Here is a 25,599-nt window from a genome sequence, read left to right on the forward strand (position 1 = left end):
TATTGAAATTCTTTCAAGATTCATTACTCCTTAAGAGACATATAAGATTTCGCATCGAATATATAACTTTTGATGTTTGAGTTGTAACAACGTTGCACCTAATTTGCATATTATGATATATGTCATACTTTTCGTATTACTCGTAGTTGAATTATAATTTATAAATATTTTAAATAAATTATTTATTATAGTTTTGTGATTTTAACGTAATTTTTATAATTATTTTTTATTTTATACTATCTTAAAATTCTTGAAATTAGTAAAATTTAAAGATCCGTGAGACTTACGCCCCATGTCTCAGGGCTTATGCCTCGCCTCGTTAGAGTTAAAATGCCCCGCCTCACGCTCCCGCCTTTTAAAACATTGCTCCTATCAATACTATATTATCAATTTATTTATCTCTTTTAGAGAGATTGTCATTTTATTACATTAGTTTATATATTTATTACTATATAACAAAATATATATTAGATTCTAGTCTTACCCATTTTAGACTTTATTCTTTTCTATTCCTCCCCCTCCCCCTCTCTCTCCAACTACAAGTACTCTCTATCTTCGTATCATTGCTTTTCTTCATTAGTAGTTTATTTGTTTCAGCTTTTATTTGTTTTTGATTTTTGGGTTTCTGATTGCAGTTCTTTGATCGTATTTGTTGAGAATTTAAGCTGACAGAGCGATTCAAGCGGGTGATATGGATTTTTAATTAAGTTCTTTTTGATTTTTTTTTTGTGCATTCAGTTTGCAACTAGTTTTATCTTCTTTTACTTTTTGTTGGTTAGAGGTAGCTGCTTGTATGTCAATGTTGTCAATAATTGATCACGACTAGGGAATGATGAAACGTGAAGACATGAGTTTAAATTATATTGACGGCCATCAAAATGTTTTGAAGTTTTGAATTCGAAAATTGAATTTTGTAAAGTTGTTATTTGTTTGAATTGAGTGTTGTTGCAAATAATTTAGAATATGTTTTGTAGTCTATATCTCAATTTTAAAAAAAGATTCGCGTTGATTTTTGTTGGAATTTCATATTGAAACTCAAATAAGAAGATATAAATAATTGTATATATTTTGTATGTCGGGTGTATAAATGACATACAAAATACAACTAATATAATTATATGCACATTGTATATAAGTTATATGTAAATTCTAGGTTTTTTCACGCAATTCTATACAAAAAATTATATATTAGTTGTATATAATTTGTATATTAGTTGTAGCTTTTGACCTGATTCTGAAAAAAAAATTTTTATATTCAAGTTATATATATATTAATTATAGCTTTTGATCGAATTTGTAAATATTTTTATCAAAAAATTGGTTACTTTTTTAAATAGAAAAATATAGCTAAATGAGGTAAATATTATCCTAATGTTATCTATAATAAAAAAAATCCTTTTTGTAACGTGTTAGTACAAGATTGTCCTAGGTTAGAACTATCCCCATTTTGTAATTTTCAAAAATAGCATTTTGCTCCAGACGATAGAAAGTGTGATATTTTTTTTTTTCGGTCATGAAAGACAAACATTGCATTAAACAGCAAAAAAGTTACATAAAGTGTGATTATATCATGTTTCCTTGCCGTGTTTTACATTTTAAATTTTTTCTAGAAATTTTGAAATAGCTTTAATCTTCCTTTTTCACAAAAGGCCTACATTAAATTAACTTATTTCACTAAGATAATTTTATATTTTGACATAGAAAATTTTTAACGGAAATCATTATATTACAACAACAACAACAACAACAACAACAACCCAGTATAATCCCACACGTGGGGTCATTATATTAGTGAGCTCCAAATTGGTGGCAGTTGGTATTTTTTTTAACCGAAACTAGTATCAGTACCCGCGCGATGCGCAGACAAATTATTTCGAATTGCGATGTAAGTTGTTTGAATCATGTACAAATAACCTTAAAATATAAACCTCTCAGATAAAAATTATATAACATGAAAATTTAATTATGAAACATGATATGAAATTATTGTTCAAATCTCGTACTGAACAACCAATCTTTTTAATATATATATTTGTAGCAACCTAACCCCTTGATTTTGGTACTTGTATTTCGTTCCACTGTCGATATTAAAGAATACTAAACATGCCATATTGTGATCAATCTTGTTTGAGCACATTAGATCATATTATCTTAACAAAATTCTTATTATCACTTTATTTTTATCTAGAAGTCATATATATCTTATTCATCACATCACTTTTACATAAATTCTTTTTTTTGTTCTTTTCTTATAGTTATTGTATTATTTAATATTTAATATTATTATACTATCATATAATTTGTTTATTAGCTTATAATTAAATTAATGTCTTACTTTTTATCCTTTTAATAGTATTTAATAAAAATAAATATTTTATTCTTGAAATTTGGTATATTTTTATGCTTTTATCCTCTTATTCATAATATTTTAATCATTTAAATTTATCAGTAATATTTTTAAATATAATTTAATTATTTTATTTTATCTATTTTTAAATTAATTTAAAGTATAAGTATCCTCCACACTACCTCTATTTTTTTTATGTGCATTTTCTTCCTTACTACAAATGTTAATTAGTTTTTATATTAATGTTTTATCTAGAGCCAAAATAATATCATATTTTGTTTTAAATTGTAACTTTTAATTAGTCTAAAATATTAATACATAAGTTATTTGATTATCATGTTCCAAATGTATTGAGTTCTCTTATAATTAATTTTGTATTAGATGCAGTTAAATTTTCTTCCTTTTTTAGCTATAAGATACAATTTAATTTTTAATTTTCATTAGTAAGATTACTAATATTAGAATTTATTTTTTATTTTTAAAATTTTATTTAATCATAGAAAAAAATTTCTTAATTGTTTGAACACATTATTTCTAAATATTGTAGTAATATTTTTTCTGTCATTTTAGTTCTTTACATAATATTTTAAAAACCAAAAAATAATCTCATCTCAAATTCAAATAATTCTTATCATTCTATTTTCTAAAATGGACCGCATTTTTAAAAATTTATGCTATGCATTCAAACTCAAACTAACTGTAGTTGATTCAGATATTAATCATAGAAAAATATTTTCGTAATTGTTTGAACATATCTAAATGTTGTAATAATATTTTCACTGTCATTTTATTTCTTTACATAAATTTCTTTCTTTTTTAGTTTTAAGATATAAATTTAATATTTGTAAAAATACTTATAATAGAAATTTATTTTGTCATTTAAAAATTTTAATTTTTATTATTATTATTTTATTTTTCATAAGTAAGACTTCAATTTCGTGGTATTATCCATAATTTGAGCATTCACATCATAGTTTTAAGAACTTTCTAATCTCAAATTCAAATAGTCTTTTCTTTTAATTTATAATAGTAAATTTCTAATAATTTAACATAATTTTGCTATTTTTTTAATGTAATATATAGTCTTATTACATTTTATGTGGCTTTTCATTAACTTATAAATTTATTTAATATCATTATCAACTACTTTTTTTCAATAATATAAGATAAATATATAATTTTTTTAATTATGAACTAAATATTTATTTTGTTTTAAAAACATTGCTCGAAATTTTTTTAAGTATTATATATTTATTTTATTTTATTTTCTAAAATTATGATTTATAAATGTCCTTACATTATCTCTAATTTATTTTTATTGTTCAATTTTTTTAGTTTTTGATTTTAACTATTAGACTTGAGTTATGTGGACATATATTATGACTTTTCTAAGTATAATATAAAAAACTTTCTCATCTGAAATTTAAATAAGTTTGACCCTTTTTCCTATGATAAACTACTCTCCTTTTAATATAATATAGATTGACAAGTCATTTTCCAGAACCTATTCTCTTAACAACAGTTATTAAGTAGATGCTTGTTAAATTAATATAATCTTAACTTTTAAAATTTGTTTAACCTAATATAATCTTAACTTTTAAAATTTGTATTGCACAAGTGTCACTCATTCAAATGTCTACTTGAAGAAATATAGAGAAAGTGTAGTGCAAAAGAGCCAGAACCCTAATCTAGCAACTGATGGACTGACCATCCGACTTTAGATGCCAAGTCATTTCGGAGCTTGGACAAGTTGATATTGGATCGAAGGTCATCTAAATGATTTTATGACTTTTCACATCAAAGTTAATAGGACAACGGGAAAATCAAACTAGGTTATTAGTGGAGTTGCAGTTCTAATTGCAATGACCACTTGCATGCTCACTAGACTATTTGTATGGGTAAAATTGGTTAGTGAAAGTTGGGCGAATGACGAAATGACACGTAAAATAAAAGATACGTGGGATGTGAGTCAGCAAACAGTTGGCACCGGATACAAATATGTGACTGAGGTTGAATGAATCCCAAAGACAGAGTAGCCGATAACAAAGGTTCAAAATATTGACACCGGATTGCATTCAATGAAGAGAATATTTGCATTTATAGCCAACCGTTATGCAGTCATCAATGACGATTTTATTCGCATTTAAGAGGAGCTTGATTTAGGGATCTTGTCTCCCTAAATAAGGCTGTAAATAAGGGAATTAGCGTCATTGGTAGAAAAAAATTATTCTGTACGAAAAAAGCTATAATCTGCCATCATTATATAGAATTGCTTTATTTATTTTATTATTTATTTTGTTCTTGCCACTTCTATAGAGAAGCTAAACACTTATCCATGCTTGTGTTTTCTTTTATTTTATCGCATCAACTTATTTCTATTCTTATTTATTTCGTATTTTTGGATCAAATTGATTTACTTGTCTATAAACCGCATTACAAATTTAACTATATCACTTTATGGGTAAATAGTTTAGCGCCCACCATGGGGCATAGACAATTGTGTAGTTGCTTTGATACATGTTACTAACAAAATTTTATTCCTTCCTTTGTAAGAGAAAAATTAGGTATGGCAGCTAATGATATCAATAATGTCTGCTGATAGGTTACAAGTACTTTGGTCATAAGTACTTTACGTTATGTTTTAATGATCTAACAAACTTACCATCCAGAACCAGATAGGGAACCTATAACACATTTACAAGACCTTAAGATCGCAAGGTTCCAGGTTGGGATTCAGCGTGGGATATGATTCAACTCTTCAGAGTGGAAGGAACAACCGAGGGAACAGGTCCCTACAAGTTACCGATGAGACTATACGAAGTCAACTCTCTAGCTGGAAAGTTGCTGCCTGCACACGCTACAGTGTAGGATCAGTGCAACAGTCAATTTTCTGTGGAAGACTTTTTTACCTACCTTGCTTACATCATTGTAAGTGATATCACACATGTATATGTACAATCAAGGAAGGTAAAACACATTCACTTGAACACTTAGAGATTTTACTCAAGCTCACTCACATGACCATCCAACAAATAAGTTTCAAGTGCTTCAAGAACAAAGAACAAAGTAACTACGGACCAGTTCCCACATCGAATTATTATATATCCTTAGATAAGTTGTAACTTTGTAATATTTCTTCAATTGTAATTCCTACCTAGCTTGTTTAGAAGCATTATGTAGGAAACTCTTTGTAAACCTTAAACATGTGTGTTTGAGTCTTGGCTCGAGTTAGTCATGTTGTAAAGTCTTTGTAATAGAGTTATTACAAAGTGTCTTGTAATAGAGTATTACAAGTTAGTGAGGGATTAAGAGGTTAATTTCTAGGTTGCATAGGTTGAAATCTAAAAGTTGCTCAGTAGTGAAGTTGAAATCCTACAAGGGTAGATCGTGGTTTTTAATCCCGTTGAGCTGGGAATTTTCCACTTAAAATTCCTCTTATAATTTATTTATTACCGTGTGTGTGTGTACTATTGAATATGATAGAGAACCTGGTTCTATATAGAGTTTGTGGACCCTTATATTCTATTAATTGTTATAAGAGCAGGTTCTTTCTATCAAGTAAACACCTAGAAAAGATCCTTATGGCTGCTTCTCCAAACTTTGAAGAAGGCAGTCTACTTACAGACCTCTTAGGTTCAATGGATAGTATTATGGATGGTGGAAAACTAGAATGCATGACTTCATCATGGCTGAAGATTCGAAAATATGGGATGTCATATGTGATGGACCCTTTGTCCCTACCAAAAACCTTGGCGACCCACCTGTACCCATTCCCAAGACAAGGAAAGAATTCAATGATGCAGATAGAAAGGCCATAGAGAAGAACTTTCATGCAAAGAAAATTCGAGTGTGTGGTATTGGACCTGATCAATACAACAGGATATCAGCATGTTAGTCAGCCAAAGAAATCTGGGAAGCCCTTCAGACAGCTCACGAAGGAACAACACAGGTCAAGCAATCCAAAATTGACATGCTCACAACTGAATACGAGCTCTTCAAGATGCAAGACGATGAATCTGTCCAAGAAATGCATACTGGTTCACCTCCATTATTAATAAGCTTCACTCCTTTGGTAAAACTATTCGAAGAAATTAGCTGGTTAGAAAAATCCTCAGTGTGTTGCCTAGTTCTTAGGAAAGCAAAGTGAACGCCATTACAGAGGCGAAGGACTTGCAGGAGCTAACTATTGATGATCTTCTTGACAATCTAAAAACATATGAATTAAAGAAGAAGAAGGACAGTGAACGAAGAGAGCCCAAGAGGAAGAAGAACCTGGCCCTCAAGACAGAAAGCAATGACTCAAGTGGTGAGGATGGTGATATGGCATACTTCACAAGAAGATTCCAGAAGATGGTTCACAGGAATAGAGGCATTCCAAAAAGAGGAAGTTATAGCAAGCCAAAGAATTATGACCTCTGTCATAAATGTGGCAAGTCAGGACATTTAATCAAGGATTGCCCTCTCCTAAAGCAGGATCAGTACAAGAAAAACTCTAATAAAGCAGCCAAAAGGAACCCGGTTCTTGATTGACTTTTCAACAGAAAAAACATTGCTGACAATGTCGTGAGACAAACTCTTGCTGCAGGGGGAGATTCATCAAGTGAATCTGGAGAAATGATGAACCAATTAACAACTCTATGATGGTAGTAGACAGTGAAGCAACCGAGTATGATTCAATTTGCTTTGATAGCCCAGTCTGATGATTAAGATGACGATGAAGATGAGGTAAATTTTTCTGGATGTTCAGAGAAATATGAAATCTTATTCTCCTAAGAAACTCATGTCTTTGGCAAATGTGCTAATCAACGCTTATCATAGTCTTATAAATGACAGAGATGTCGTAACAGTTGAACTATGAAAAGCAGAATAGTCTAGAGATGACCTAGTAATAGTTGTAGTTGATTTAAGAGAGTCAATTGAGAACCTGAAGAAAGAAAGAAATGTCTTAGATAAAAAGATTACCAATGTAGAACAAGAAAGAGATGAGCTTCTAGTGGTGGTAACGGATTTGAAGGAAACAATTGGGAAACCTAAAAAGGAGAGTAGGACTGAAAATTATCAAAAAGGACAGGAAGTTGCAAGCGAGGCACACATTAAGCTTGAAAGTGAGCTAAATTCAGTGAAGTTTAGTATGTGTGCTGAGCTTGAGAAAAACAAAGAACTTCAGGAAGAACTAGGTAGAGTGACGAGTGATCTTGAAAATCACTCAAGTAGACCTGGTCCTCTGATTCTATCATTGCCATGTACACCAATAATGGGGAAAACAGATAGGGGATTGGGTTTCAAAGGAAAAAGGTTCCCTACAACCCTCATAGCAAGTATGTTACTGTACCCGACAATTAGCTTTGCACTCACTGCGGTAACAATGGGCACCTTAAAGAAAACTGTAAGGCCAGATTTCTGTCATAGAAGAAAACAAATCCTTTGCTGAAAAATTAACTACTAATAGAGAACCTGGTCCCCCATTTAAAAAACGTATAATGCCTGGATGGACCAAAAGATCCCTGATTCACCCCTTTCCTCATTACAAGGGACCCAAATTAGTTTGGGTTCCTAAAGCTAAATCCTAATTTTTCTTATGCAGGGAACAGTAAAAAGAAGCAACCTACAATGGTAATGGACAGTGGCTGCTCAAAGCACATCACTGGAAGTACAAATAATTTTCTTTCACTTAAGGCCCTACAAAGAGGGAGTGTATCCTTTGGAAATGGCAAAAAGGGATACATACTAGGAGTTAGAAGGATTGGGAAGTCTTTTTCTCACTCAATCAAAAATGTGTATTACGTGAACGGGTTGAAGTACAACTTGATAAGCGTTTCCCAAATCTGGGACAAGGGAAACAAAGTGGAATTTGTGTCAAAAACATGTACAATTACAAACCTAGTGACTAGTGAGGTGGTGCTAGTGACAAAAAGATACAAGAATATCTATATAATTGATTTTGAGTCTCTGAAGAATGGTGATCTAAGCTGTCTAAGCACTGTTGATGATGATACTGAATTATGGCACATAAGGCTAGGTCATGCAAGCTTCACGTTGTTAAACAAATTAGTCAGGAAGGACCTGATTCGTGGTCTGCCAAAGTCAAGCTTCAAGGATCACAAAGTATGTGATGCATGTATAAAAGGGAAGCAAGTAAGATCCTCATTCAAGCCCAAAAAGGAAGTCAGCACCGCAAGGCCACTTGATCTCCTTCACATGGATCTATGTGGACCTATGAGGGTGCCAAGCAGAGGAGGAAAGAAGTACATCTTTGTGATAGTTGATGGCTATTCCAGATTCACCTGGACTTTATTCCTCAGGACCAAGGATAAAACCTTTGAAGTGTTTGTTGCTTTTGTCAAGAAGATTCAAGTGAAGATAGGTAATAAAGTAGCATGCATTAGGTCTGATCATGGGATGGAGGTTGACAAAGTCAAATTCGATGAGTTCTGCACTGAAAATGGCATCACTCACAATTTTTCAGCTCCGAGAACACCTCAATAAAATGGTGTTGTGGAGAGAAAGAATCAAACTCTTGAAGACATGGCAAGAACAATGCTAATTGATAGTGGGATCGCAAAGTATTTCTGGGCAGAAGCTGTCAATACTGCGTGCTACTTGGTAAACAAGTGCATGATCAGGTACCTTTTGAACAAACTCCATATGAACTGCTAAATGGAAGGAAGCCTAAGTTGACACATCTAAGAACTTTTGGGTGTAAATGCTTTGTTCATAACAATGGAAAAGAAGCTCTTGGAAAGTTTGATGCTAAAAGTGATGAAAGAATTTTTCTGGGATACTCATCTCCAAGCAAAGCTTACAAGGTATACAACAATAGGACTCAATGTGTCGAAGAAAGCATACGTGTGATCTTTTATGAAGCTCACCTCTCCTGTGAGAAGGACAGACATATTGATCAAGATGGAGAGCCCTTACCTGTTTCAGGTGAAGTAATTGACATGGCAAATATAAAGGCAAATATGATGAGCCATGTCAAGGAATCTAGTGAAGAATATGCAAATACATCTCCATCCATTGGAGAGGAACCTGGTCCCCCGATTACAACAACTGAAGATGAAAATAGAGTTGTTGATGCAGTCCAAGGAACACCACTTTGTGAAGTAAGAAGAGCTCAAGAACCCCAGTCAGATATACCTGGTTCCTCTACCAATGAGACTCAAGCACCAAATTAGAGGTTCAAAAGTTCACATCCTCTTGACAACATAATCACTCCTCTTGACTCAGGAGTTCAAACCAGATTCGAAAGCAAGAAACTCACTTGCCTTCTCAGACTTTCTTTCCCAAATAAAGCCCAAAAATATAAAAGAAGTGTTGAAAGATGTAGACTGGATCACAACCATTCAATAGGTGCTGCATCAATTTGAAAGGAACAAGGTATGACACATGGTTCCTCGACCTGCAGATCGAACCATTATAGGAACTAGGTGGGTATTTAGGAACAAACTTGACGAGTTGGAAATACAACAAAAAACAAAGCAATGCTTGTGGTTCAAGGCTACAATCAGGAAGAAGGGATTGATTATGATGAAACATTCGCTCCCGTAGCTCGAATGGAAGCCATTAGAATTATGATTGCCTTTGCATCTCATATGGAGTTCACACTATTCCAAATAGATGTCAAAAGTGCATTTCTAAATGGCTATCTGAAAGAAGAAGTCTATGTCAAGTAGCCTCCTAGCTTTGAGTGTCACGAGCACCCTGATCGTGTGTTTAAACTGGATAAGGCATTGTACGGCTTAAAACAGGCTCCCAGGTCTTCGTATGAGAGGTTGTCAAAATTCCTTCTAGAAAATGGCTTTACAAGAGGGAAGGTTGAGAACACTCTTTTTCTATAGAAACGAGGGAGGAACCTACTCATTGTTCAGGTCTGTGTTGATGATATTATTTTTGGAGCCACAGTTGACTCTCTCTGCGAAGAATTTGCAAAACTCATGGGGAGTGAATTCAAGATGAGTATGATGGGAGAACTGAATTTCTTCATAGGACTTCAAGTGAAACAATCTAAGAAGGGAACATTGATAAGTCAGCAGAAGTACATTAAGGAGCTGCTGAAAATATTTGATATGAAAGCATCAAAAGTCATCGACACGCCATTGCCATAGCTACCCGTCTAGACATGGATGAACCTGGTTTCCCTATAAATCAAACCATTTATAGAGGGATCATAGGGTCGCTCTTGTATCTCACTGCAAGTATGCCATATATTGTTTTTATCGTGGGTATCTGTGCAAGGTTTCAATTCAATCCAAAGGAATCTCATCTGAAGGTTACCAAGAGAATACTGAGATATCCCAAGGGAACGCAGGACCTGGTCCTCTATTATCCCCCACAAGACAGCTTTGATCTTATTAGGTATGCTGACGCTGATTATGCAGGATATCTGGTCGATAGGAAAAGCACGTCTGGAATGACACATTTCCTAGGTTCTTGCTTAATCACATGGGGTACAAGGAAGCAGAACTCTGTGGCACTTTCAACTGTAGAAGCTGAATATGTACCAGCTGCCTCTTGCTGTGCTCAACGTCTGTGGATCAAGCAATAATTGGAAGATTTTGGAGTACTCTCAGGCTGTGTGCCTCTCCTATATGATAATATGAGTGCACTCAACATGGTAAAAAATCCAGTTCAACATAAGAGGACCAAGCACATTGATGTACGCCATCACTTCCTTAGAGACAATGTTGAAAAAGGACTTATATGTATGAAATTCTACAGTACTGCAGATCAAATTGCAGATATATTTACCAATACCTGAGTAGAGAATACTTTGAGCAAAATCGTCTGGCATTGGGGATGATAAAACCCAATTGAGAACCTGGTCCCTTAATGATTGGCTATGAAAGAAAGGTTCAGGTAAACTTAACTAAAAGGTGTTTTCTGGCAAAGTCTAACTTATCTCTATACCATTATAGGTAGACACGCTTGATGATTACAGAGCAAATAAGCAATTTAGGGTGTATACACGGGTAAAAAAGGCAAAGCTTGCAGATAAGAGATCAGTCATGGAACCTGGTTTGCCTAACACCGGTTAGTAGTTTCTCTGTTCTCTCATGCATAATTCTGAACAATTAAAACAAGTGCCACATCATCAGCATGTCAGTTTTTAGTTTTGTGTCTTTTGAACCCAAACGTCTCACTGGTTATTAATCGACCCATCTCCCTAAAACCTGTCACCCTTTCTAACTGATCCCTCTGTTATCATAAATACATCTATCTCTGTCATCACACTCTATACATCCACACTTCCAAACCTGTTTCCTATTATTTCTCTCTTCAGTTCACCAAATCTTCTCTCTTCTTCTTACCACGGCTAAAAATCAAATAATTTCTAGTATCATCGAGTCCTCACCAGTTGAAACACCAACGCCCGACTCCCCTCCTCACACTACTGATAACCAAAACCCTAGAACATAGTCACCCCCACACTCCTTCTCCTCTCTTACCCATTCGAGTTCCAGGTCAAGAGGTGTTGCCCAAAGCTCTTCTCTTACCTCGACAGAAAAGAGGGATGAAACGAGTATTGCTGAAAAAGAAGAAAATCGGGAAATTTCAAGTTCTCCTATAGAAGAAGGGTCAAAGGTAGACAAGACTGAGGGAAATGAAATCGTTAACTCAACAGAGACTGCTCCTGATCCTTTGTCCGCAGGTACCGCTCCTACTTCTCCTAAGTCTCTCATAGATCTACAAGAAAAGGAAGCCATAGAAATATGATGTACATCGTCAATGAAGGGTTTTTGTCGAAGGAAGCGAGGATGGCCTTAAGACTCAGGGGGAAGCATCTGAGCCTATTGGAGAGGATAATGAACTTGTGCCTATTGAACCTTTAGCATAGGAAGGTGTTACTAGGGAACCTGCTGGAGGACCTAATCCACCTTCTGAGGATCCAACTCCGGGTCTTTCTCAAGAACCCCAGGTCAGTTTTGATCATGCTTCCTCTTCTCATTTGGATGTTGAGCCTCTAAGTGTGATTATGCCTGAGACAAGCCTTGTGTTTGAAGAACAAAAGGAGGATAGTGAAGAAGATTTTGATGATTTACCAATTGCCAGTTTGCCTAGGCATAGAGTAGCTATTGGTGAAGAACCAACTCCGAAGTGACCCACAACAAGGTTGCAAAAGAAAGAGGCTCTTGAGTCTGCTCTTAAGAACAGTCAAGCTAAGTCAAAGAGAAGAAAATTAGTGAAAGATGGCAAATTTGTAAATGAGAAGATAGTGCTTGTTGTGAATGTGGATAAATAAGAAGCAGAGGAACCTAGTACGTTGACTAGGAAGTTATCACAAAAGCATGGTCTTCTCAAGCCAAAAGGGGGATCTTCTATGTATGCTAAACGTCTGACTAGGTCTGATGATGCTATTACTACTGAGAATGTGGAAAAAGAATCAGGTGAAAAATCTGTAAAGTCTAATAAGAAAGAGAAAGGTGTTCCCAAGCCTGCTAAGAGAAAGGTTGATACTAATAAGGAAACTGGTTCCTCAAAGAAGGCCAAAGTTGGTAATTCGGGGAGTGCTGGGAAACAGAAATTGAGAAGTTAAAAGGTACTATGGGGATGCACATGTGCCTCTGATGTCTTAGAGGAAGCTGGTATGAGATAGTTGGTTGAGATATGTGATTTCCAACAATGGACACACTTGTTCACAAGTGATGCTGTTAGGGTATATGAGGAAGAAGTTCAAAGTTTTTATGCCAACTTGTACAAGGTTGAAGATGTTCATATTTGTGCCTTAGTGAATGAGGTTGATATGATAATGGAATCCTCCTTACTGGGATCTATTCTTGGTGTGCTTATTGAAGGGCTGTCTAGTGTTCAGGGAGCTTCTTGAAGGACAAAGCAGTTCAACAGGGGGAACGGGTTCAAAAGAAGGCCCTCCTTCATGTTTACCAACTGCTATTTGAGATTGTAAAAAAAGTGCTGCTGCCTCGAGCTGAGCGAAGATCCATCACCTCTCGTGCAGACCTGTTCCTAATGGAAGCACTGGGCAACTTCATTACCTTCAATCTGCATGGGATCATAATAGAGCACATGAATAAAGTGGCAGACTTTAAAGATTGTAATCATGGGCTGCCATATGGGTTCCTTCTTACCAAGGTCTTTGAGCACTTCAAGGTTCCTCTCGGACAGTTAAAGGGGGCACCAAGAAGCAAACTCTTTCAAAAGGCGCTCTTGAAGAATGTGAGTGTATAGAGAAATTTGGAGGGGTTGCAAACACTTCTACCATATCTCAGTTAATAAATGCTCAAAACAGTTCTACTACTGAGATAAGGCAATTGAAATCAAGGAATGCTATCCTAGAGACTCAGATAAATCAGCTGCAAGAGGCACCTTGTTCCAGTCGCTCTCAAATCGAAGAGGTCACTCGCCTGACAAAGGAGAATGTTGAGCTCAGGAAACATGTGGAGGACTTGAAAGACAGACTGCTCAACGAGCAAATGTTAGCAAATGCTCGAATGGATTTAGTCACCCAAACAATTTCCTCTACCTCTAAACCTTCTCCTCCCAGTGCATCTAAAATTATGTCCCCCCAATCTAGTTTCTGGTCCCATCTCTCAGTGTCAGTCTTATGATGATAACATGTGGTATTTTTGTTGATTGTTCTAATTTGTGTATGTAGTAGTAACACTAACTCTACTGTAAGCTTTTCTCTTGTTGCTATTTATACCTTTCTTTTATGCTCTATTTTTAATCATGGCTATGTACACATAAGTGGCATGATATAACTTAAAACTAGACTTCCTTCTTGCTTAATTGCCTGCAACAAATCTTTTTATGATGCCAAAAGGGGGGAAAATAATTGTACTAATTAAGGGGGAATGTAGAGATTCAGGGGGAAACTTAAGGTCTTTCTGGTTCACAGTCCGGTTCTATGTGACTTTTTCTGGGATTTTCAATTATGAGTTTATCATCATAAAAAAGGGGGAAATTGATAGGTTACAAGTACTTTGGTCATAAGTAATTTACTTTATGTTTTGATGATCTAACAAACTTACCATCCAGAACCAAATAAGGAACCTGTTACACATTTACAAGACCTTAAGATCACTAGGTTCCCGGTTGGGATTCAAGGTGGGATATGATTCAACTCTTCAGAGGGGAAGAAACAACAAAAGGGAACAGGTCCCTACTGGTTCCCGAGGAGACTGTATGAAGTCAACTCTCCGGTTGGAAAGTTGCTGCCTGCACACGCTACAGTGTAGGAACAATGCAATAATCAACTTTCTATGGAAGACTTTTTTACCTACCTTGCTTACATCATTGTAAGTGATGTTACACATGTATATATACAATCAAGGAAGGAAAAAATATTCACTCGAACACTTAGAGATTTTACTCAAACTCACTCACATGACCATCCAACAAACAAGTTTCAAGTGCTCCAAGAACAAAGAACAAAGTAACTACGGACTAGTTCCCACATTGAGTCATTATATGTCCTTAGTTGAGTAACTTTTTAATAGTTCTTCAATTGTAATTTCTACCTAGCTTGTTTAGAAGCATTCTATAGGAAACTCTTTGTAAACCTTAAACCTGTGTGTTTGAGTCTTGGCTAAAGTTAGTCATGTTGTATAGTCTTTGTAATAGAATTATTACAAAGTGGCTTGTAATAGAGTATTACAAGTTAGTGAGGGATTAAGAGGTTAATTCCCAGGTTGCATAGGTTGTAATCTAAAAGTTTCTCAGTAGTAAAGTTGAAATCCTACAAGGGTATGTCGTGGTTTTTAATCCCGTTGAGATGAGAATTTTCCATGTAAAATTCCTCTTGTCATTTATTTACTGCCGTGTGTATGTATTGTTGAATATGATAGAGAACCTAGTTCTCTATAAAGTTTGGTGGACCCTTATATTCTATCATCATCAATGTTGGAGCACACAATGAATAAGAAGATGTGTTCCAGCATGATGATTCAACCAGCGAAACCCGCAACGAAGGAGATGAAGCAACCCTAATTCGCGAAGGCTAGTATCCTCAACATATGAGGGGCACAACTCCTAAGGATGCAGATGAAGAACACATTGTTGAAAAGGTCAAAATCTTGAGAGAACAACAAAAAGCGATTATGGACACCTCTCAAGGCAAGATCAAGTGTTGATAGAATTGAAGTACACGCTATCGGGTGCTTCCAATAATTCTAATGGAAGGGCTTTGATTCCTCCCAACGTTCTCACAAATGAGATAGTTCAAAGCATCGACAACGACAATCCAAGGGAGGAGATCGATTTCGACAAGGCAGAAGGTACCGGTAGTGGATCTGGGAACAACAACTTTAATGACCCTTTCAAAACCGAGCTCATGAGATTCATGAGAGAAATAAATGAAAGAATGGATCAGAATGCAAAGAATTTCATGCTCGGATGGATTATATCTAGGAGTATCGCCGGTGTTAAAGGGACTGGATTCCAAGAAGTAACACAATTGTCATTTAAATTGAGTATGGCTCCAGAGTTGATCCCAAAGAGGTTTAAGATGCCAGATATACAAAAACACGATGGGACTTCAGATCCACAGGAACATATCATGACCTACACTACAACAGTAAAGGGAAATGATGTTGTGGCCAAACGAACACGCAAGTATACGTGGTTGTCAAGTAACAAAGTGACTCGAAAGTCGGATGTCGAACCCACAAATACTTAGATCAATTGTTAACTAAGCAAACTAAATCAAATAACTGTCCAAAATAACCGAGAGTGATGTTTTTCTAGTAAACTACAATTGCAGAAATTGTACAAGTAACAACTAATTTATCAAGAATGAAAATGTGTAAGATGAGATTTTAATTCAGAGGAGATTAAAATTCTAGGGTTGTGGTTGGTTTATCAATCCTATTAAGTTCAATAATCATACTCGTTAATCCAGATTATTTCTGGTTGCTAATTAACCGGATCGTTTATATGAATAGCATGTTCCCATAATACTACTCGCCTGTCCACAATATATCAATCATATATTCCTATGGTATTGAGTCTATCATGAACGAATATATTATGGTTTTTTAAATAAACAAGAATATTAGGTATATTCTTATCCTAAATCGCGAAACCTTTTCCCGAGCCATGGGTTCAGAAACAAGCTCTCTTTAATTCTACTCTAATCTAAATACGGTTTTCCAAGCATAGCACAGATAGTATGGTGAATTGGTAGCTACAACAATTCACAAGTTAAAACTAGAATTAAAAAAACAACCACAAGACGATAATCCGGATTAACGAAGATGTAATTAATAAACGTTAATAATCATGTCAACCATAACCCTAGAAACTAGAGTTCTTAGCCATTCATGTTCATAGTAACAACTTTTCAAGTATTTTGCATAAAAAAATTACAAAAAAAAGATGAAGGAATGAAGAACTCGATGATTTTCTCCTCCAACCAATGTTCCCAACGTCTTCTCTTCTTTCAAAATATTCACCTTAGGTTAGGTTTAATGTATGTCAAAAGTCCCAAAAATAATGTTTTTACATGTATTTATACCAAGTAGGGTGGGGCCCAAATGAAAATACCTTTTCCTATGCAAACTAGGATAATAACTCTGTAATAACTGCACAGGCGCGCCACATGGGGTGATGCGCCAGGCACGACAGTAGTGGACTTTATTAGAGAGCGTACAAAATCAACTAGCAGCAAAAGGGCAGCCGTGGTGCCCTACATGCCGCCCCATGCGCCGCGACTATGGACTTTTCTCAGAGTGAACCTTTTTGCTTCGTTTTTGATGTCCAGACGTGGTTCTCAACCCCCGAATGCGATCTCGGCTTAATCCATTGGGCTTTTACTCAGACTTCAAAGCTCCAAATAGCTCGATTTCATTCCGTAACATCAACATAGCTCGAAATCATTCCTACAAGGCATAAAACACATAATTAGGGCGAAACACTAGCGATTAAAGCTCAAACTCAATTAAAGTGTAGTAAATTAGAGTACGATAAGCGACTAAAATACGCAATTATAGGCCCGAAATTTATCGAACGCCCACACTACAACAAGCAACTCCTTTTCTGTTACAGTATAATTTATTTGAAGAGGAGTAAGAGTCTTGCTTGCGTAGTAAATGGAGTGAAATATTTTGCTCCTCCTCTAGCCCAATACAGTCTCAATTGCACTATCACTAACGTCACACATCAGCTCAAATAGCTCGTTCTAGTCAAGAGCCTCTATGATTGGTGCACTCACTAACTTCTTTTTCAGCTCCTCAAATGCTTTCAAACAAGCATCGTCAAACTTGAATGACACATCCTTCTCTAACAACCTGCACAAAGGAGAGGAAATTTTTGAGAAATCCTTTGTAAATCAGCGATAAAACCTGCATGTCCCAGAGAACTCTTAACTCTTTTCACTGAAATCGGTGGTGGAAACTTTTCAATTGCTTCCACCTTAGCCTTGTTAACTTCCAGTCCAACTTTGGACACCTTGTGCCCCAACACTATACCTTCACGTACCATAAAATGGCACTTTTCCCAATTTAGTACCGGATTAGTCTCTTCGCACCTAGCAAGCACTTTAGCAAGATAGATCAAACATTCATCAAAAGAAGGACCAAACACAGAAAAATTATCCATAAAGACCTCCACAAACCATTCCACCATATCAGTAAAAATAACCATCACACACCTTTGAAAAGTCGCAGATGCATTACACAACCCGAATAGCGTTCTCTTAAATGCATAAGTGCCATAAGGGAATGTTAAATTGGTCTTTTCTTGATCTTTCGGGGCAATGGCAATATGATTATACCCCGAATAGACTTCAATGAAACAATAGTATTCCTGTCCGGCTAACCTGTCAAGCATTTGATCAATGAAGGGAGAGGGAAGTGATCTTTTCGTGTAGCATTATTCAACTTCCTATAATCTATGCATATTCGCCAATCAATCACAGTCCTAGTTGGGATTAATTCATTTTGTTCATTCACTACAACAGACATACCCCCTTTTTAGGTACATATTGAATAGGGCTTACCCACTTACTGTCGGAGATAGGAAATGCTATACATGCGTCGAGCCACTTAATCAATTCTTTTCTTACCACCTCTTTCATAATTGGATTTGGGCGGCATTGATGTTCCACGCTAGGCTAGTGTCCCTCCTCCATGAGTATTTTGTGCATGCAGAATACAGGGCTAATACCTTTTATGTCAGACATTTCCAACAATTGGTATGCTTGTGCTCTAAATATGCATAATGAAGATGAGATGGTAAGGGTTTAAGTTCCAGTTTTGGGGCCTCCTCAAATGAGGGTTTAAGGGGCGGGCCGATTGGCTTCTCTATAGGCTCAAATTGGGATCTTTCTATTATGTATTCACAAGATGCATCTAGAATTTGCAGCATCTCCTCAACCTCTTCTTCAAGTTCCAAGCGATTGAACAACATCAATGCCTTTTCTAGTGCATCTTCTTTAAACGCACTTGGCTCTAAGGTTGGTTTGTTTATCTCCACCACAGAAATCATGGCCAAGTCCTCGTAATGATAAGGTAACTGAATGGCTTGATATGCATTGAAGACTGCTTCTTCATTTTCCACCCTCATGATCATCTTAGCTTCTCGAACTTTGATAATTGCTTCTCCAGTGGCCAAGAGAGGTCATCCCAAGATGATAGGGACTAACTCATTATCCTTGTAGTCCAGGATGATAAAATCTATAGGGAAAATAAACTTTCCAATCTACAGCAAGACATCCTCAATTACCCTCTCAGGATAAACATAAGATCTGTCAGCTAACTGTAGCATCACCGTGGTAGGTCTCGGAGCTCCTAAGCCTAATTGTTTGAACACTGACAATGGCATCAGATTGATATCACACAAAGCTCTTCCCACATCAATTTCACCAATCCTCATGGGGATGGTAAAACTACCAGGATCCTTAAGGTTTTGTGGAAGCTTCTGTTGAATCATGGAAGTGCACTCCTCAGTAAGTGCGACAGACTCAAACTCAGTTAACCTCCTTTTATTTGCCACTTTATCCTTAATATATTTTGCATATTTTGGGACATCACAGAGCATGTCCACCAAAGGGATGTTCAAGTGTATCTTCTTCAGCATATCTAGAAATTTGTGAAATATGTGATCATCATTCTTCTTTCTCAATCTTTAAGGAAAAAGGGGTGGCATCCTCTCTGATATATGCTCAGACTCTACTTTGTTTCTCTCATCTACCTCTAAAGGTTTTGACACTCTTTCTTCTTCGAGCCCAAACTGCTCCTTTTTTTTCTTAGGCACTTCTACCAACTCTCTCCCATTTCTCAACGTCACTTCATTAACTTGAGGATTTTTCTCTGTATCACTTGTGTCACGACCCGGATTTTCCACCCTCGGGATTCGTGATGGCGCATACTCATGAAAGCTAGGCAAGCCGAGTATTATAGATTCATTAACCTTTTCACTTAACCTTTTTAACAGTTCAATATAACAGGTGATCAACAACGAAAATATTATAATAAACAGAAACGCAGAAGACGAAAAACTAATAGTTTAACCATATACTAGTGCAGAATCCAACATACAACTCTACCCAGAATTTGGTGTCACAATGTCACGGACTATCTACGAATACTACAAATAGTGGTCTGAAAGATAAATACAAATCTGTCTCTGAAATACATAAAAGAAACAGAATGGAAAGATAGAAGGAGACGCCAAGGCCTGGGGACGCCTGCAAGACTACATCGGGTCTCTGCCACTGGACTGAAGGTAGAACCTCACTGTGATCCAAAAGCTGCAGCACCGGGATCTACACACAATGTAGAGTGTAGTATCAGCACAACCGACCCCATGTGCTAGTAAGTGTCTAGCCTAACCTCGGCAAAGTAATGACGAAACTAGGACAAGACTATCAAATAAACTTGTGCAGTTATATCATATACATCAAGTAATAATGACAGAAACTAACAGTTAAAGATGGGAAGGGAAAACATGCTGCGGGGAATATCATGTACAAACAAAATTTCAGTAAAAAAGTGAAAGGAACACGAAAATTCAACTGTAAGCAAGAATAAGGAAATCAATGACAAGTGCACGACATCACCCTTCGTGCTTTTACCTCATATAATCATGGCACAGAATTATCCTTCGTGCATTATAACTCATATCATGGCACGACATTGTACATCGTGCAGCACGACATCACCCTTCATGCTTTTACCTCACAATATCGGCACGACATCACCCTTCGTGCATTAACACTCTCTCACAAATATCATGCACGACATCACCCTTCGTGCTTTTACACTCTTCCTTACCCAAGCAACGATCACAAAGAAATACGGGCAAGGGAATCAATAAAATCATAATAGAATCTCGGCAAGGGAACAATGGCATAACAACAATATCCCGGCGAGGGAAACAATATCATGAGTAATAACATCCCAACAAGGGAGATAATATCAAAAGCAATAACATCCCGGCAAGGGAGACAATATCATAAACCTCTTCTCTCTTCTACAATTACTTCACAACTCAAGTCTCAACTTGAGCCAATGCTCTACAATGTTCAATTACCAATAATACTTCCACAAGCCTTGTTCAACAATAGAAATCATCATATAGAGCATGAACAATACGAAACGGAGTCACATCAATCATAGTATAAGACTCATGAGCATGCTTGACACCGATGTATAGATACTCGTAACCACACCTATACGTCGTACTCAACAATTAACACATAGCAAATAATACATAACTCCTAATCCCTCAAGCTAAGGTTAGACCAAACACTTACATCAATGCCACGAACACAATTCAAGCCTCAACTATCGCTTTACCTTTTGTTTCCACCACCAATTCGCTTGTATCTAGCCATAATTTACTTAATGATATCAATAAATACTAAATGAATCAACTCTAATGCATGAAATAGGTTTTCTAAAGATTTCCCCAAAAATCAAAAATCGACCCCAGGCCCACATGGTCAAAACTCGAGGTTCGAACCAAAACCCGATTACCCATTCACCCACGAACTCAAATATATAATTTGTTTTGAAATCGGACCTTAAATCGAGGTCCAAATCCCCAAAATTTGAAAATCCTAAGTTCTACCCAAAACACCCAATTTCTCCCATGAAAACCCTTGATTTTGAATTGAGATCATGTGAAAAGATGTTATAGATTGGAGAAAATGAGTTAGAAACAACTTACAATTGATTTGGAGAAGAACCTTTCTTTAGAAAATTGCCCAAGAGAGCTTAGGATTTGAGGGAGTTTGAAAAATGAAGAATTTTCGTCTAAGTTATGATTTACACAGGTGCAGATATCACAATTGCGACCAGGGTTCGCAATTACGAACCCCTTTGGAACCTGTTGTCTTTGCAAATGTGAAGAATCTATCACATTTGCGACCATGGAAAAATCCTTTCTCCCTCGCAATTGCGAAAGAAACATCGCATTTGCGATTGGGAGGGCTTCGCAATTTCCACCTGGTGTTCTCATTTGCGAAAAAGGCCTGCCCAGGCTTGGTTCGTATTTGCGACACTGAGGTCGTATTTATCAAGCCTGTCCACTTTGCAATTGCAAAGCCTGATCTCAGAATTGCGAGATCATAGTCCTGGGCAAAAATACCAGATACGAGCACTTGCTCCTAAGTCCAATTTCACTCCATGGCCTATCCAAAACTCACCCGAGCCCTTGGGGCTCCAAACCAAACATGCATGCAAGTCCAAAAATATCATATGGACTCGCTCGTGCGATCAAATCATCAAAATAACATCAACAACTATGAATTAAACCTCAAATTCATGAAATCACTCAAGAACATCAAAATTACTATTTTCTCAAATAAGGGTCCGACTTATACTAAACGAACTCCGATTCTTACCAAACTTCACAGATTCAACTTAATTATTATATAAGACCTATGCCGGGCTCCAGAACCAAAATACGGGCCCGATACCATAAATTTCAAACCTCTTTTTATTTCCAAAAACTCTTATAATTTCAGTTCAACAATTTCTTTCAAAAATTCATTTCTCGGGCTTGGGACCTCAGAATTCGATTCAGCAGAAACGCCCAAATCTCATATTTTACTACGGACCCTACGAGACCATCGGATCATGGGTCCGGGTCAGTTTCCCTAGAATGTTGACCAAAGTCAACTTTAATTAATTTTAAAAGCCAATTGCCTTATTTTTACTTAGTTTTCACATAAAAGCTTTCCGAAAACATGCCCGGACCATGCTCGCAAATTGAGGTGAGAGAAAAAAGAGGTCTTTAAGGCCTCAGAACACAGAATTTACTTTCGAAATGAGTGATGACCTTTTGGGTCATCACATTCTCCACCTCTAAAACAACCGTTCGTCCTCGAACGGACATAAGAAAAGTACATGAGTCTAAGAAATGATGGGGATATTAGCTTCCATATCAGACTCAGACTCCCAGGTAGCTGCCTTGGCAGGCTGACCTCTCCACTGTACATGAACAGAAGGAAACTCTTTGATCTCAACTAACAAACCTGTTGGTCTAGAATAGCTACTGGCTCCTCCTCATAGGATAAGTCCTTGTCCAACTGGACAGTGCTGAAGTCTAACACATGGGATGGATCGCCGTGATACTTCCGAAGCATGGACATATGAAACACTAGATGCACGACTGATAAACTCGGCGGAAACGCAAATCTGTAAGCCACCTCTCCCACTCGATCAAGAATTTCAAACAGGCCAATGAATCTAGGGTTTAGCTTGCCCTTCTTTCCAAATCTCATCACGCCTTTCATAGGTGACACCCGAAACAACACCCGCTCACCGACCATGAATGCCACATCATGAACCTGATGGTCGGCATAACTCTTTTGCCTGGACTGAGCTGTACGAAGCCTATCCTGAATAATCTTAGCCTTGTCCAAGGCATCCTGTACTAGATCTGTAGCCAACAACCGAATCTCACCCGACTCAAACCACCCAACTGGCGACCGACACCGCTTACCATATAAAGCCTCATACAGAGCCATCTAGATGCTCGACTGGTAGCTGTTGTTGTAAGCAAACTGCATTAAAGGCAAGAACTAATCCCACGAGCCTCCAAAGTCAATGACACAAGATCAGAGCATATCCTCCAAAATCTGAATAGTACGCTCGGACTGACCATCCATTTGAGGATGAAATGTTGTGCTCAACTCAACCCGTGTGCCCAACTCACGCTGAACTGCCCTCCAGAAATATGAGGTAAACTACGTACATTGGTCATAAATGATAGATATGGGCACACTATGAAGACGGACAATCTCTCGGATATAGATCTCTGCCAACTGCTCAGAAGAATAGGAAACCGCCACAGGAATGAAATGTGCTAACTTGGTTAGCCTATCAACAATAACCCACACTGCATCGAACTTCCTCTGAGTCCATGGGAGTCTAACAACGAAGTCCATAGTGTTATGCTCCCACTTCCACTCAGGAATCTCAATCTTCTAGAACAGACTACCAGGTCTCTGATGCTCGTACTTTACCTGCTAACAATTCAAACACCGGGCCACATATGCAACAATATCCTTCTTCATCCTCCTCCACCAATCATACTGCTGCAAATCCTGATACATCTTAGTGGCGTCCGGATGAATATAGTACCAGGAACTACAGGCATCCTCTAGAATCAACTCTCGAAGTCCATCTACATCGGCACACAAACTTGACCCTACATCTTCAAAACTCCATCATCTCCCAATGTAACCTACTTGGAACCACCATGCAGCACTGTGTCCTTAAGGACATGCAAATGAGGATCATCATACTGCCGATCTCGGATACGCTCAAATAATGAAGAACGAGCGACTGTATATTCTAACACACGACTGGGCTCAGAAACGTCCAACCTCACGAACTGATTAGCTAAAGCCTGAACATCCAAAGCAAGCGGCCTCTCACTGACCGGAATATACGCAAGACTGCCCTTACTGGCTGACTTTCTACTCAAAGCATCGGCCACCACATTGGCCATCCCCAAATGATATAAGATGGTGATATCATAGTCTTTCAATAGCTCCAACCACCTCCTCTGCCTCAAATTTAGCTCCTTCTGCTTGAACAAATACTGCAGACTCATGATCTGTGAACACCCCACATGACACGCCATATAAATTGTGCCTCCAAATCTTCAACGCATGAACAATGATTTCTAACTCCAAATCATGAACTGGATAATTCGTCTTATGAATCTTTAACTGTCACGAAGCATAAGCAATAAACTTGCCATCCTGCATCAACACCGTACCAAGTCCAATACGAGATGCGTCACAATAAACTGTGTATGGCCCTGAACCTGTAGGCAATACCAACACCGGCGTCGTAGTCAAAGCTGTCTTGAGCTTCTGAAAGCTCGCCTCACACTTGTCCAACCACCTGAACTGGGCACCCTTCTGGGTCAATCTGGTCATCGGGTCTGCAATAGATGAAACCCCCTCCACAAACCAACAGTAATAGCCTGCCAAACCCAAGAAACTCCAGATCTTTGTAGTTGATGCAGGTCTAGGCCAGTTCTTGACTGCCTCTATCTTCTTCGGATCTACCTAATACCCTCTGCTGATACCACATGACCCAAGAATGCAACCGAACTCAACCAGAACTCACACTTTGAAAACTTAGCATACAACTGACTATCTCTTAAAGTCTAAAGAACAACTCTCAGATGCTGCTCATACTCCTCCCGTCTGCGGGAATAGATCAAAATATCATCAATGAAGACTATAACAAATGGATCTAAATAAGGCTTGAACACTCAGTTCATCAAATCCATGAAAGCTGTTGGGGCATTTGTCAACCTAAATGACATCACCAAGAACTCATAATGCCCGTACCGAGTGCGGAAAGTTTTCGAAGGGACATCGGATGCCCTAATCCTCAACTGATGGTATCCAGATCTCAAATTAATCTTCGAAAATACCTTGGCACCCTGAAGCTGATCAAACAAATCATCAATCCTCGGCAATGGATACTTATTCTTGATTGTAACCTTGTTCAACTGCCAATAATCTATACACATCCTCATCGATCCGTCCTTCTTCTTAACAAACAACAACGGCGCACCCCAAGGCAAGACACTAGGTCTAATAAAGCCCTTATCAAGCAAGTCTTGCAACTGCTCCTTCAATTCTTTCCACTCAGGCGAGGCCATATTATACGGCGAAATAGAAATGGGCTGAGTGCCCAGAGCCAGATCAATGCAAAAGTCAATATCCTTGTCGGGTGGCATAGCCGACAGGACTAAAGGAAATACCTCAGGAAACTCACGAACAACATGCACAGAATCCATAGAAAGAACCTTGGCACTAGAATCAC

General features: G+C 37.3%; 3 protein-coding genes across 3 annotated transcripts; 2 read left to right on the forward strand and 1 right to left on the reverse strand.

Moving 5' to 3' along the window:
- The first annotated feature begins 6,017 nt into the window (after positions 1-6,017).
- LOC142175995 (uncharacterized) lies at positions 6,018-6,877 on the forward strand. The gene is made up of 3 exons (XM_075243019.1): positions 6,018-6,194; positions 6,243-6,419; positions 6,482-6,877. Exons 1-3 carry the CDS (start codon positions 6,018-6,020, stop codon positions 6,875-6,877), a joined length of 750 nt encoding a protein of 249 aa, XP_075099120.1.
- A 3,589-nt stretch (positions 6,878-10,466) lies between these two features.
- On the forward strand, positions 10,467-10,892 carry LOC142175996 (secreted RxLR effector protein 161-like). Its single transcript, XM_075243020.1, has one exon. The coding sequence runs from the start codon at positions 10,467-10,469 to the stop codon at positions 10,890-10,892; it is 426 nt and encodes a 141-aa protein (XP_075099121.1).
- An 8,108-nt stretch (positions 10,893-19,000) lies between these two features.
- Positions 19,001-19,378, reverse strand: LOC142175997 (uncharacterized). Its single transcript, XM_075243021.1, has one exon. The coding sequence runs from the start codon at positions 19,376-19,378 to the stop codon at positions 19,001-19,003; it is 378 nt and encodes a 125-aa protein (XP_075099122.1).
- Between the last annotated feature and the right edge of the window lie 6,221 nt (positions 19,379-25,599).

Source organism: Nicotiana tabacum, chromosome 22, assembly GCF_000715075.1.
Source record: "Nicotiana tabacum cultivar K326 chromosome 22, ASM71507v2, whole genome shotgun sequence".
In the NCBI taxonomy this organism is placed as follows: Eukaryota; Viridiplantae; Streptophyta; class Magnoliopsida; order Solanales; family Solanaceae; genus Nicotiana; species Nicotiana tabacum.

Coding starts and splice junctions, on each gene's coding strand:
- LOC142175995 (XM_075243019.1), top strand. CDS start 6,018: ATGCATGACTTCATCATGGCTGAAGATTCGAAAATATGGGATGTCATA. Junction 6,195..6,242: donor TTCATGCAAAGAAAATTCGA/GTGTGTGGTATT, acceptor TCAGCATGTTAG/TCAGCCAAAGAAATCTGGGA. Junction 6,420..6,481: donor TAATAAGCTTCACTCCTTTG/GTAAAACTATTC, acceptor CCTAGTTCTTAG/GAAAGCAAAGTGAACGCCAT.
- LOC142175996 (XM_075243020.1), top strand. CDS start 10,467: ATGGATGAACCTGGTTTCCCTATAAATCAAACCATTTATAGAGGGATC.
- LOC142175997 (XM_075243021.1), bottom strand. CDS start 19,378: ATGCTGAAGAAGATACACTTGAACATCCCTTTGGTGGACATGCTCTGT.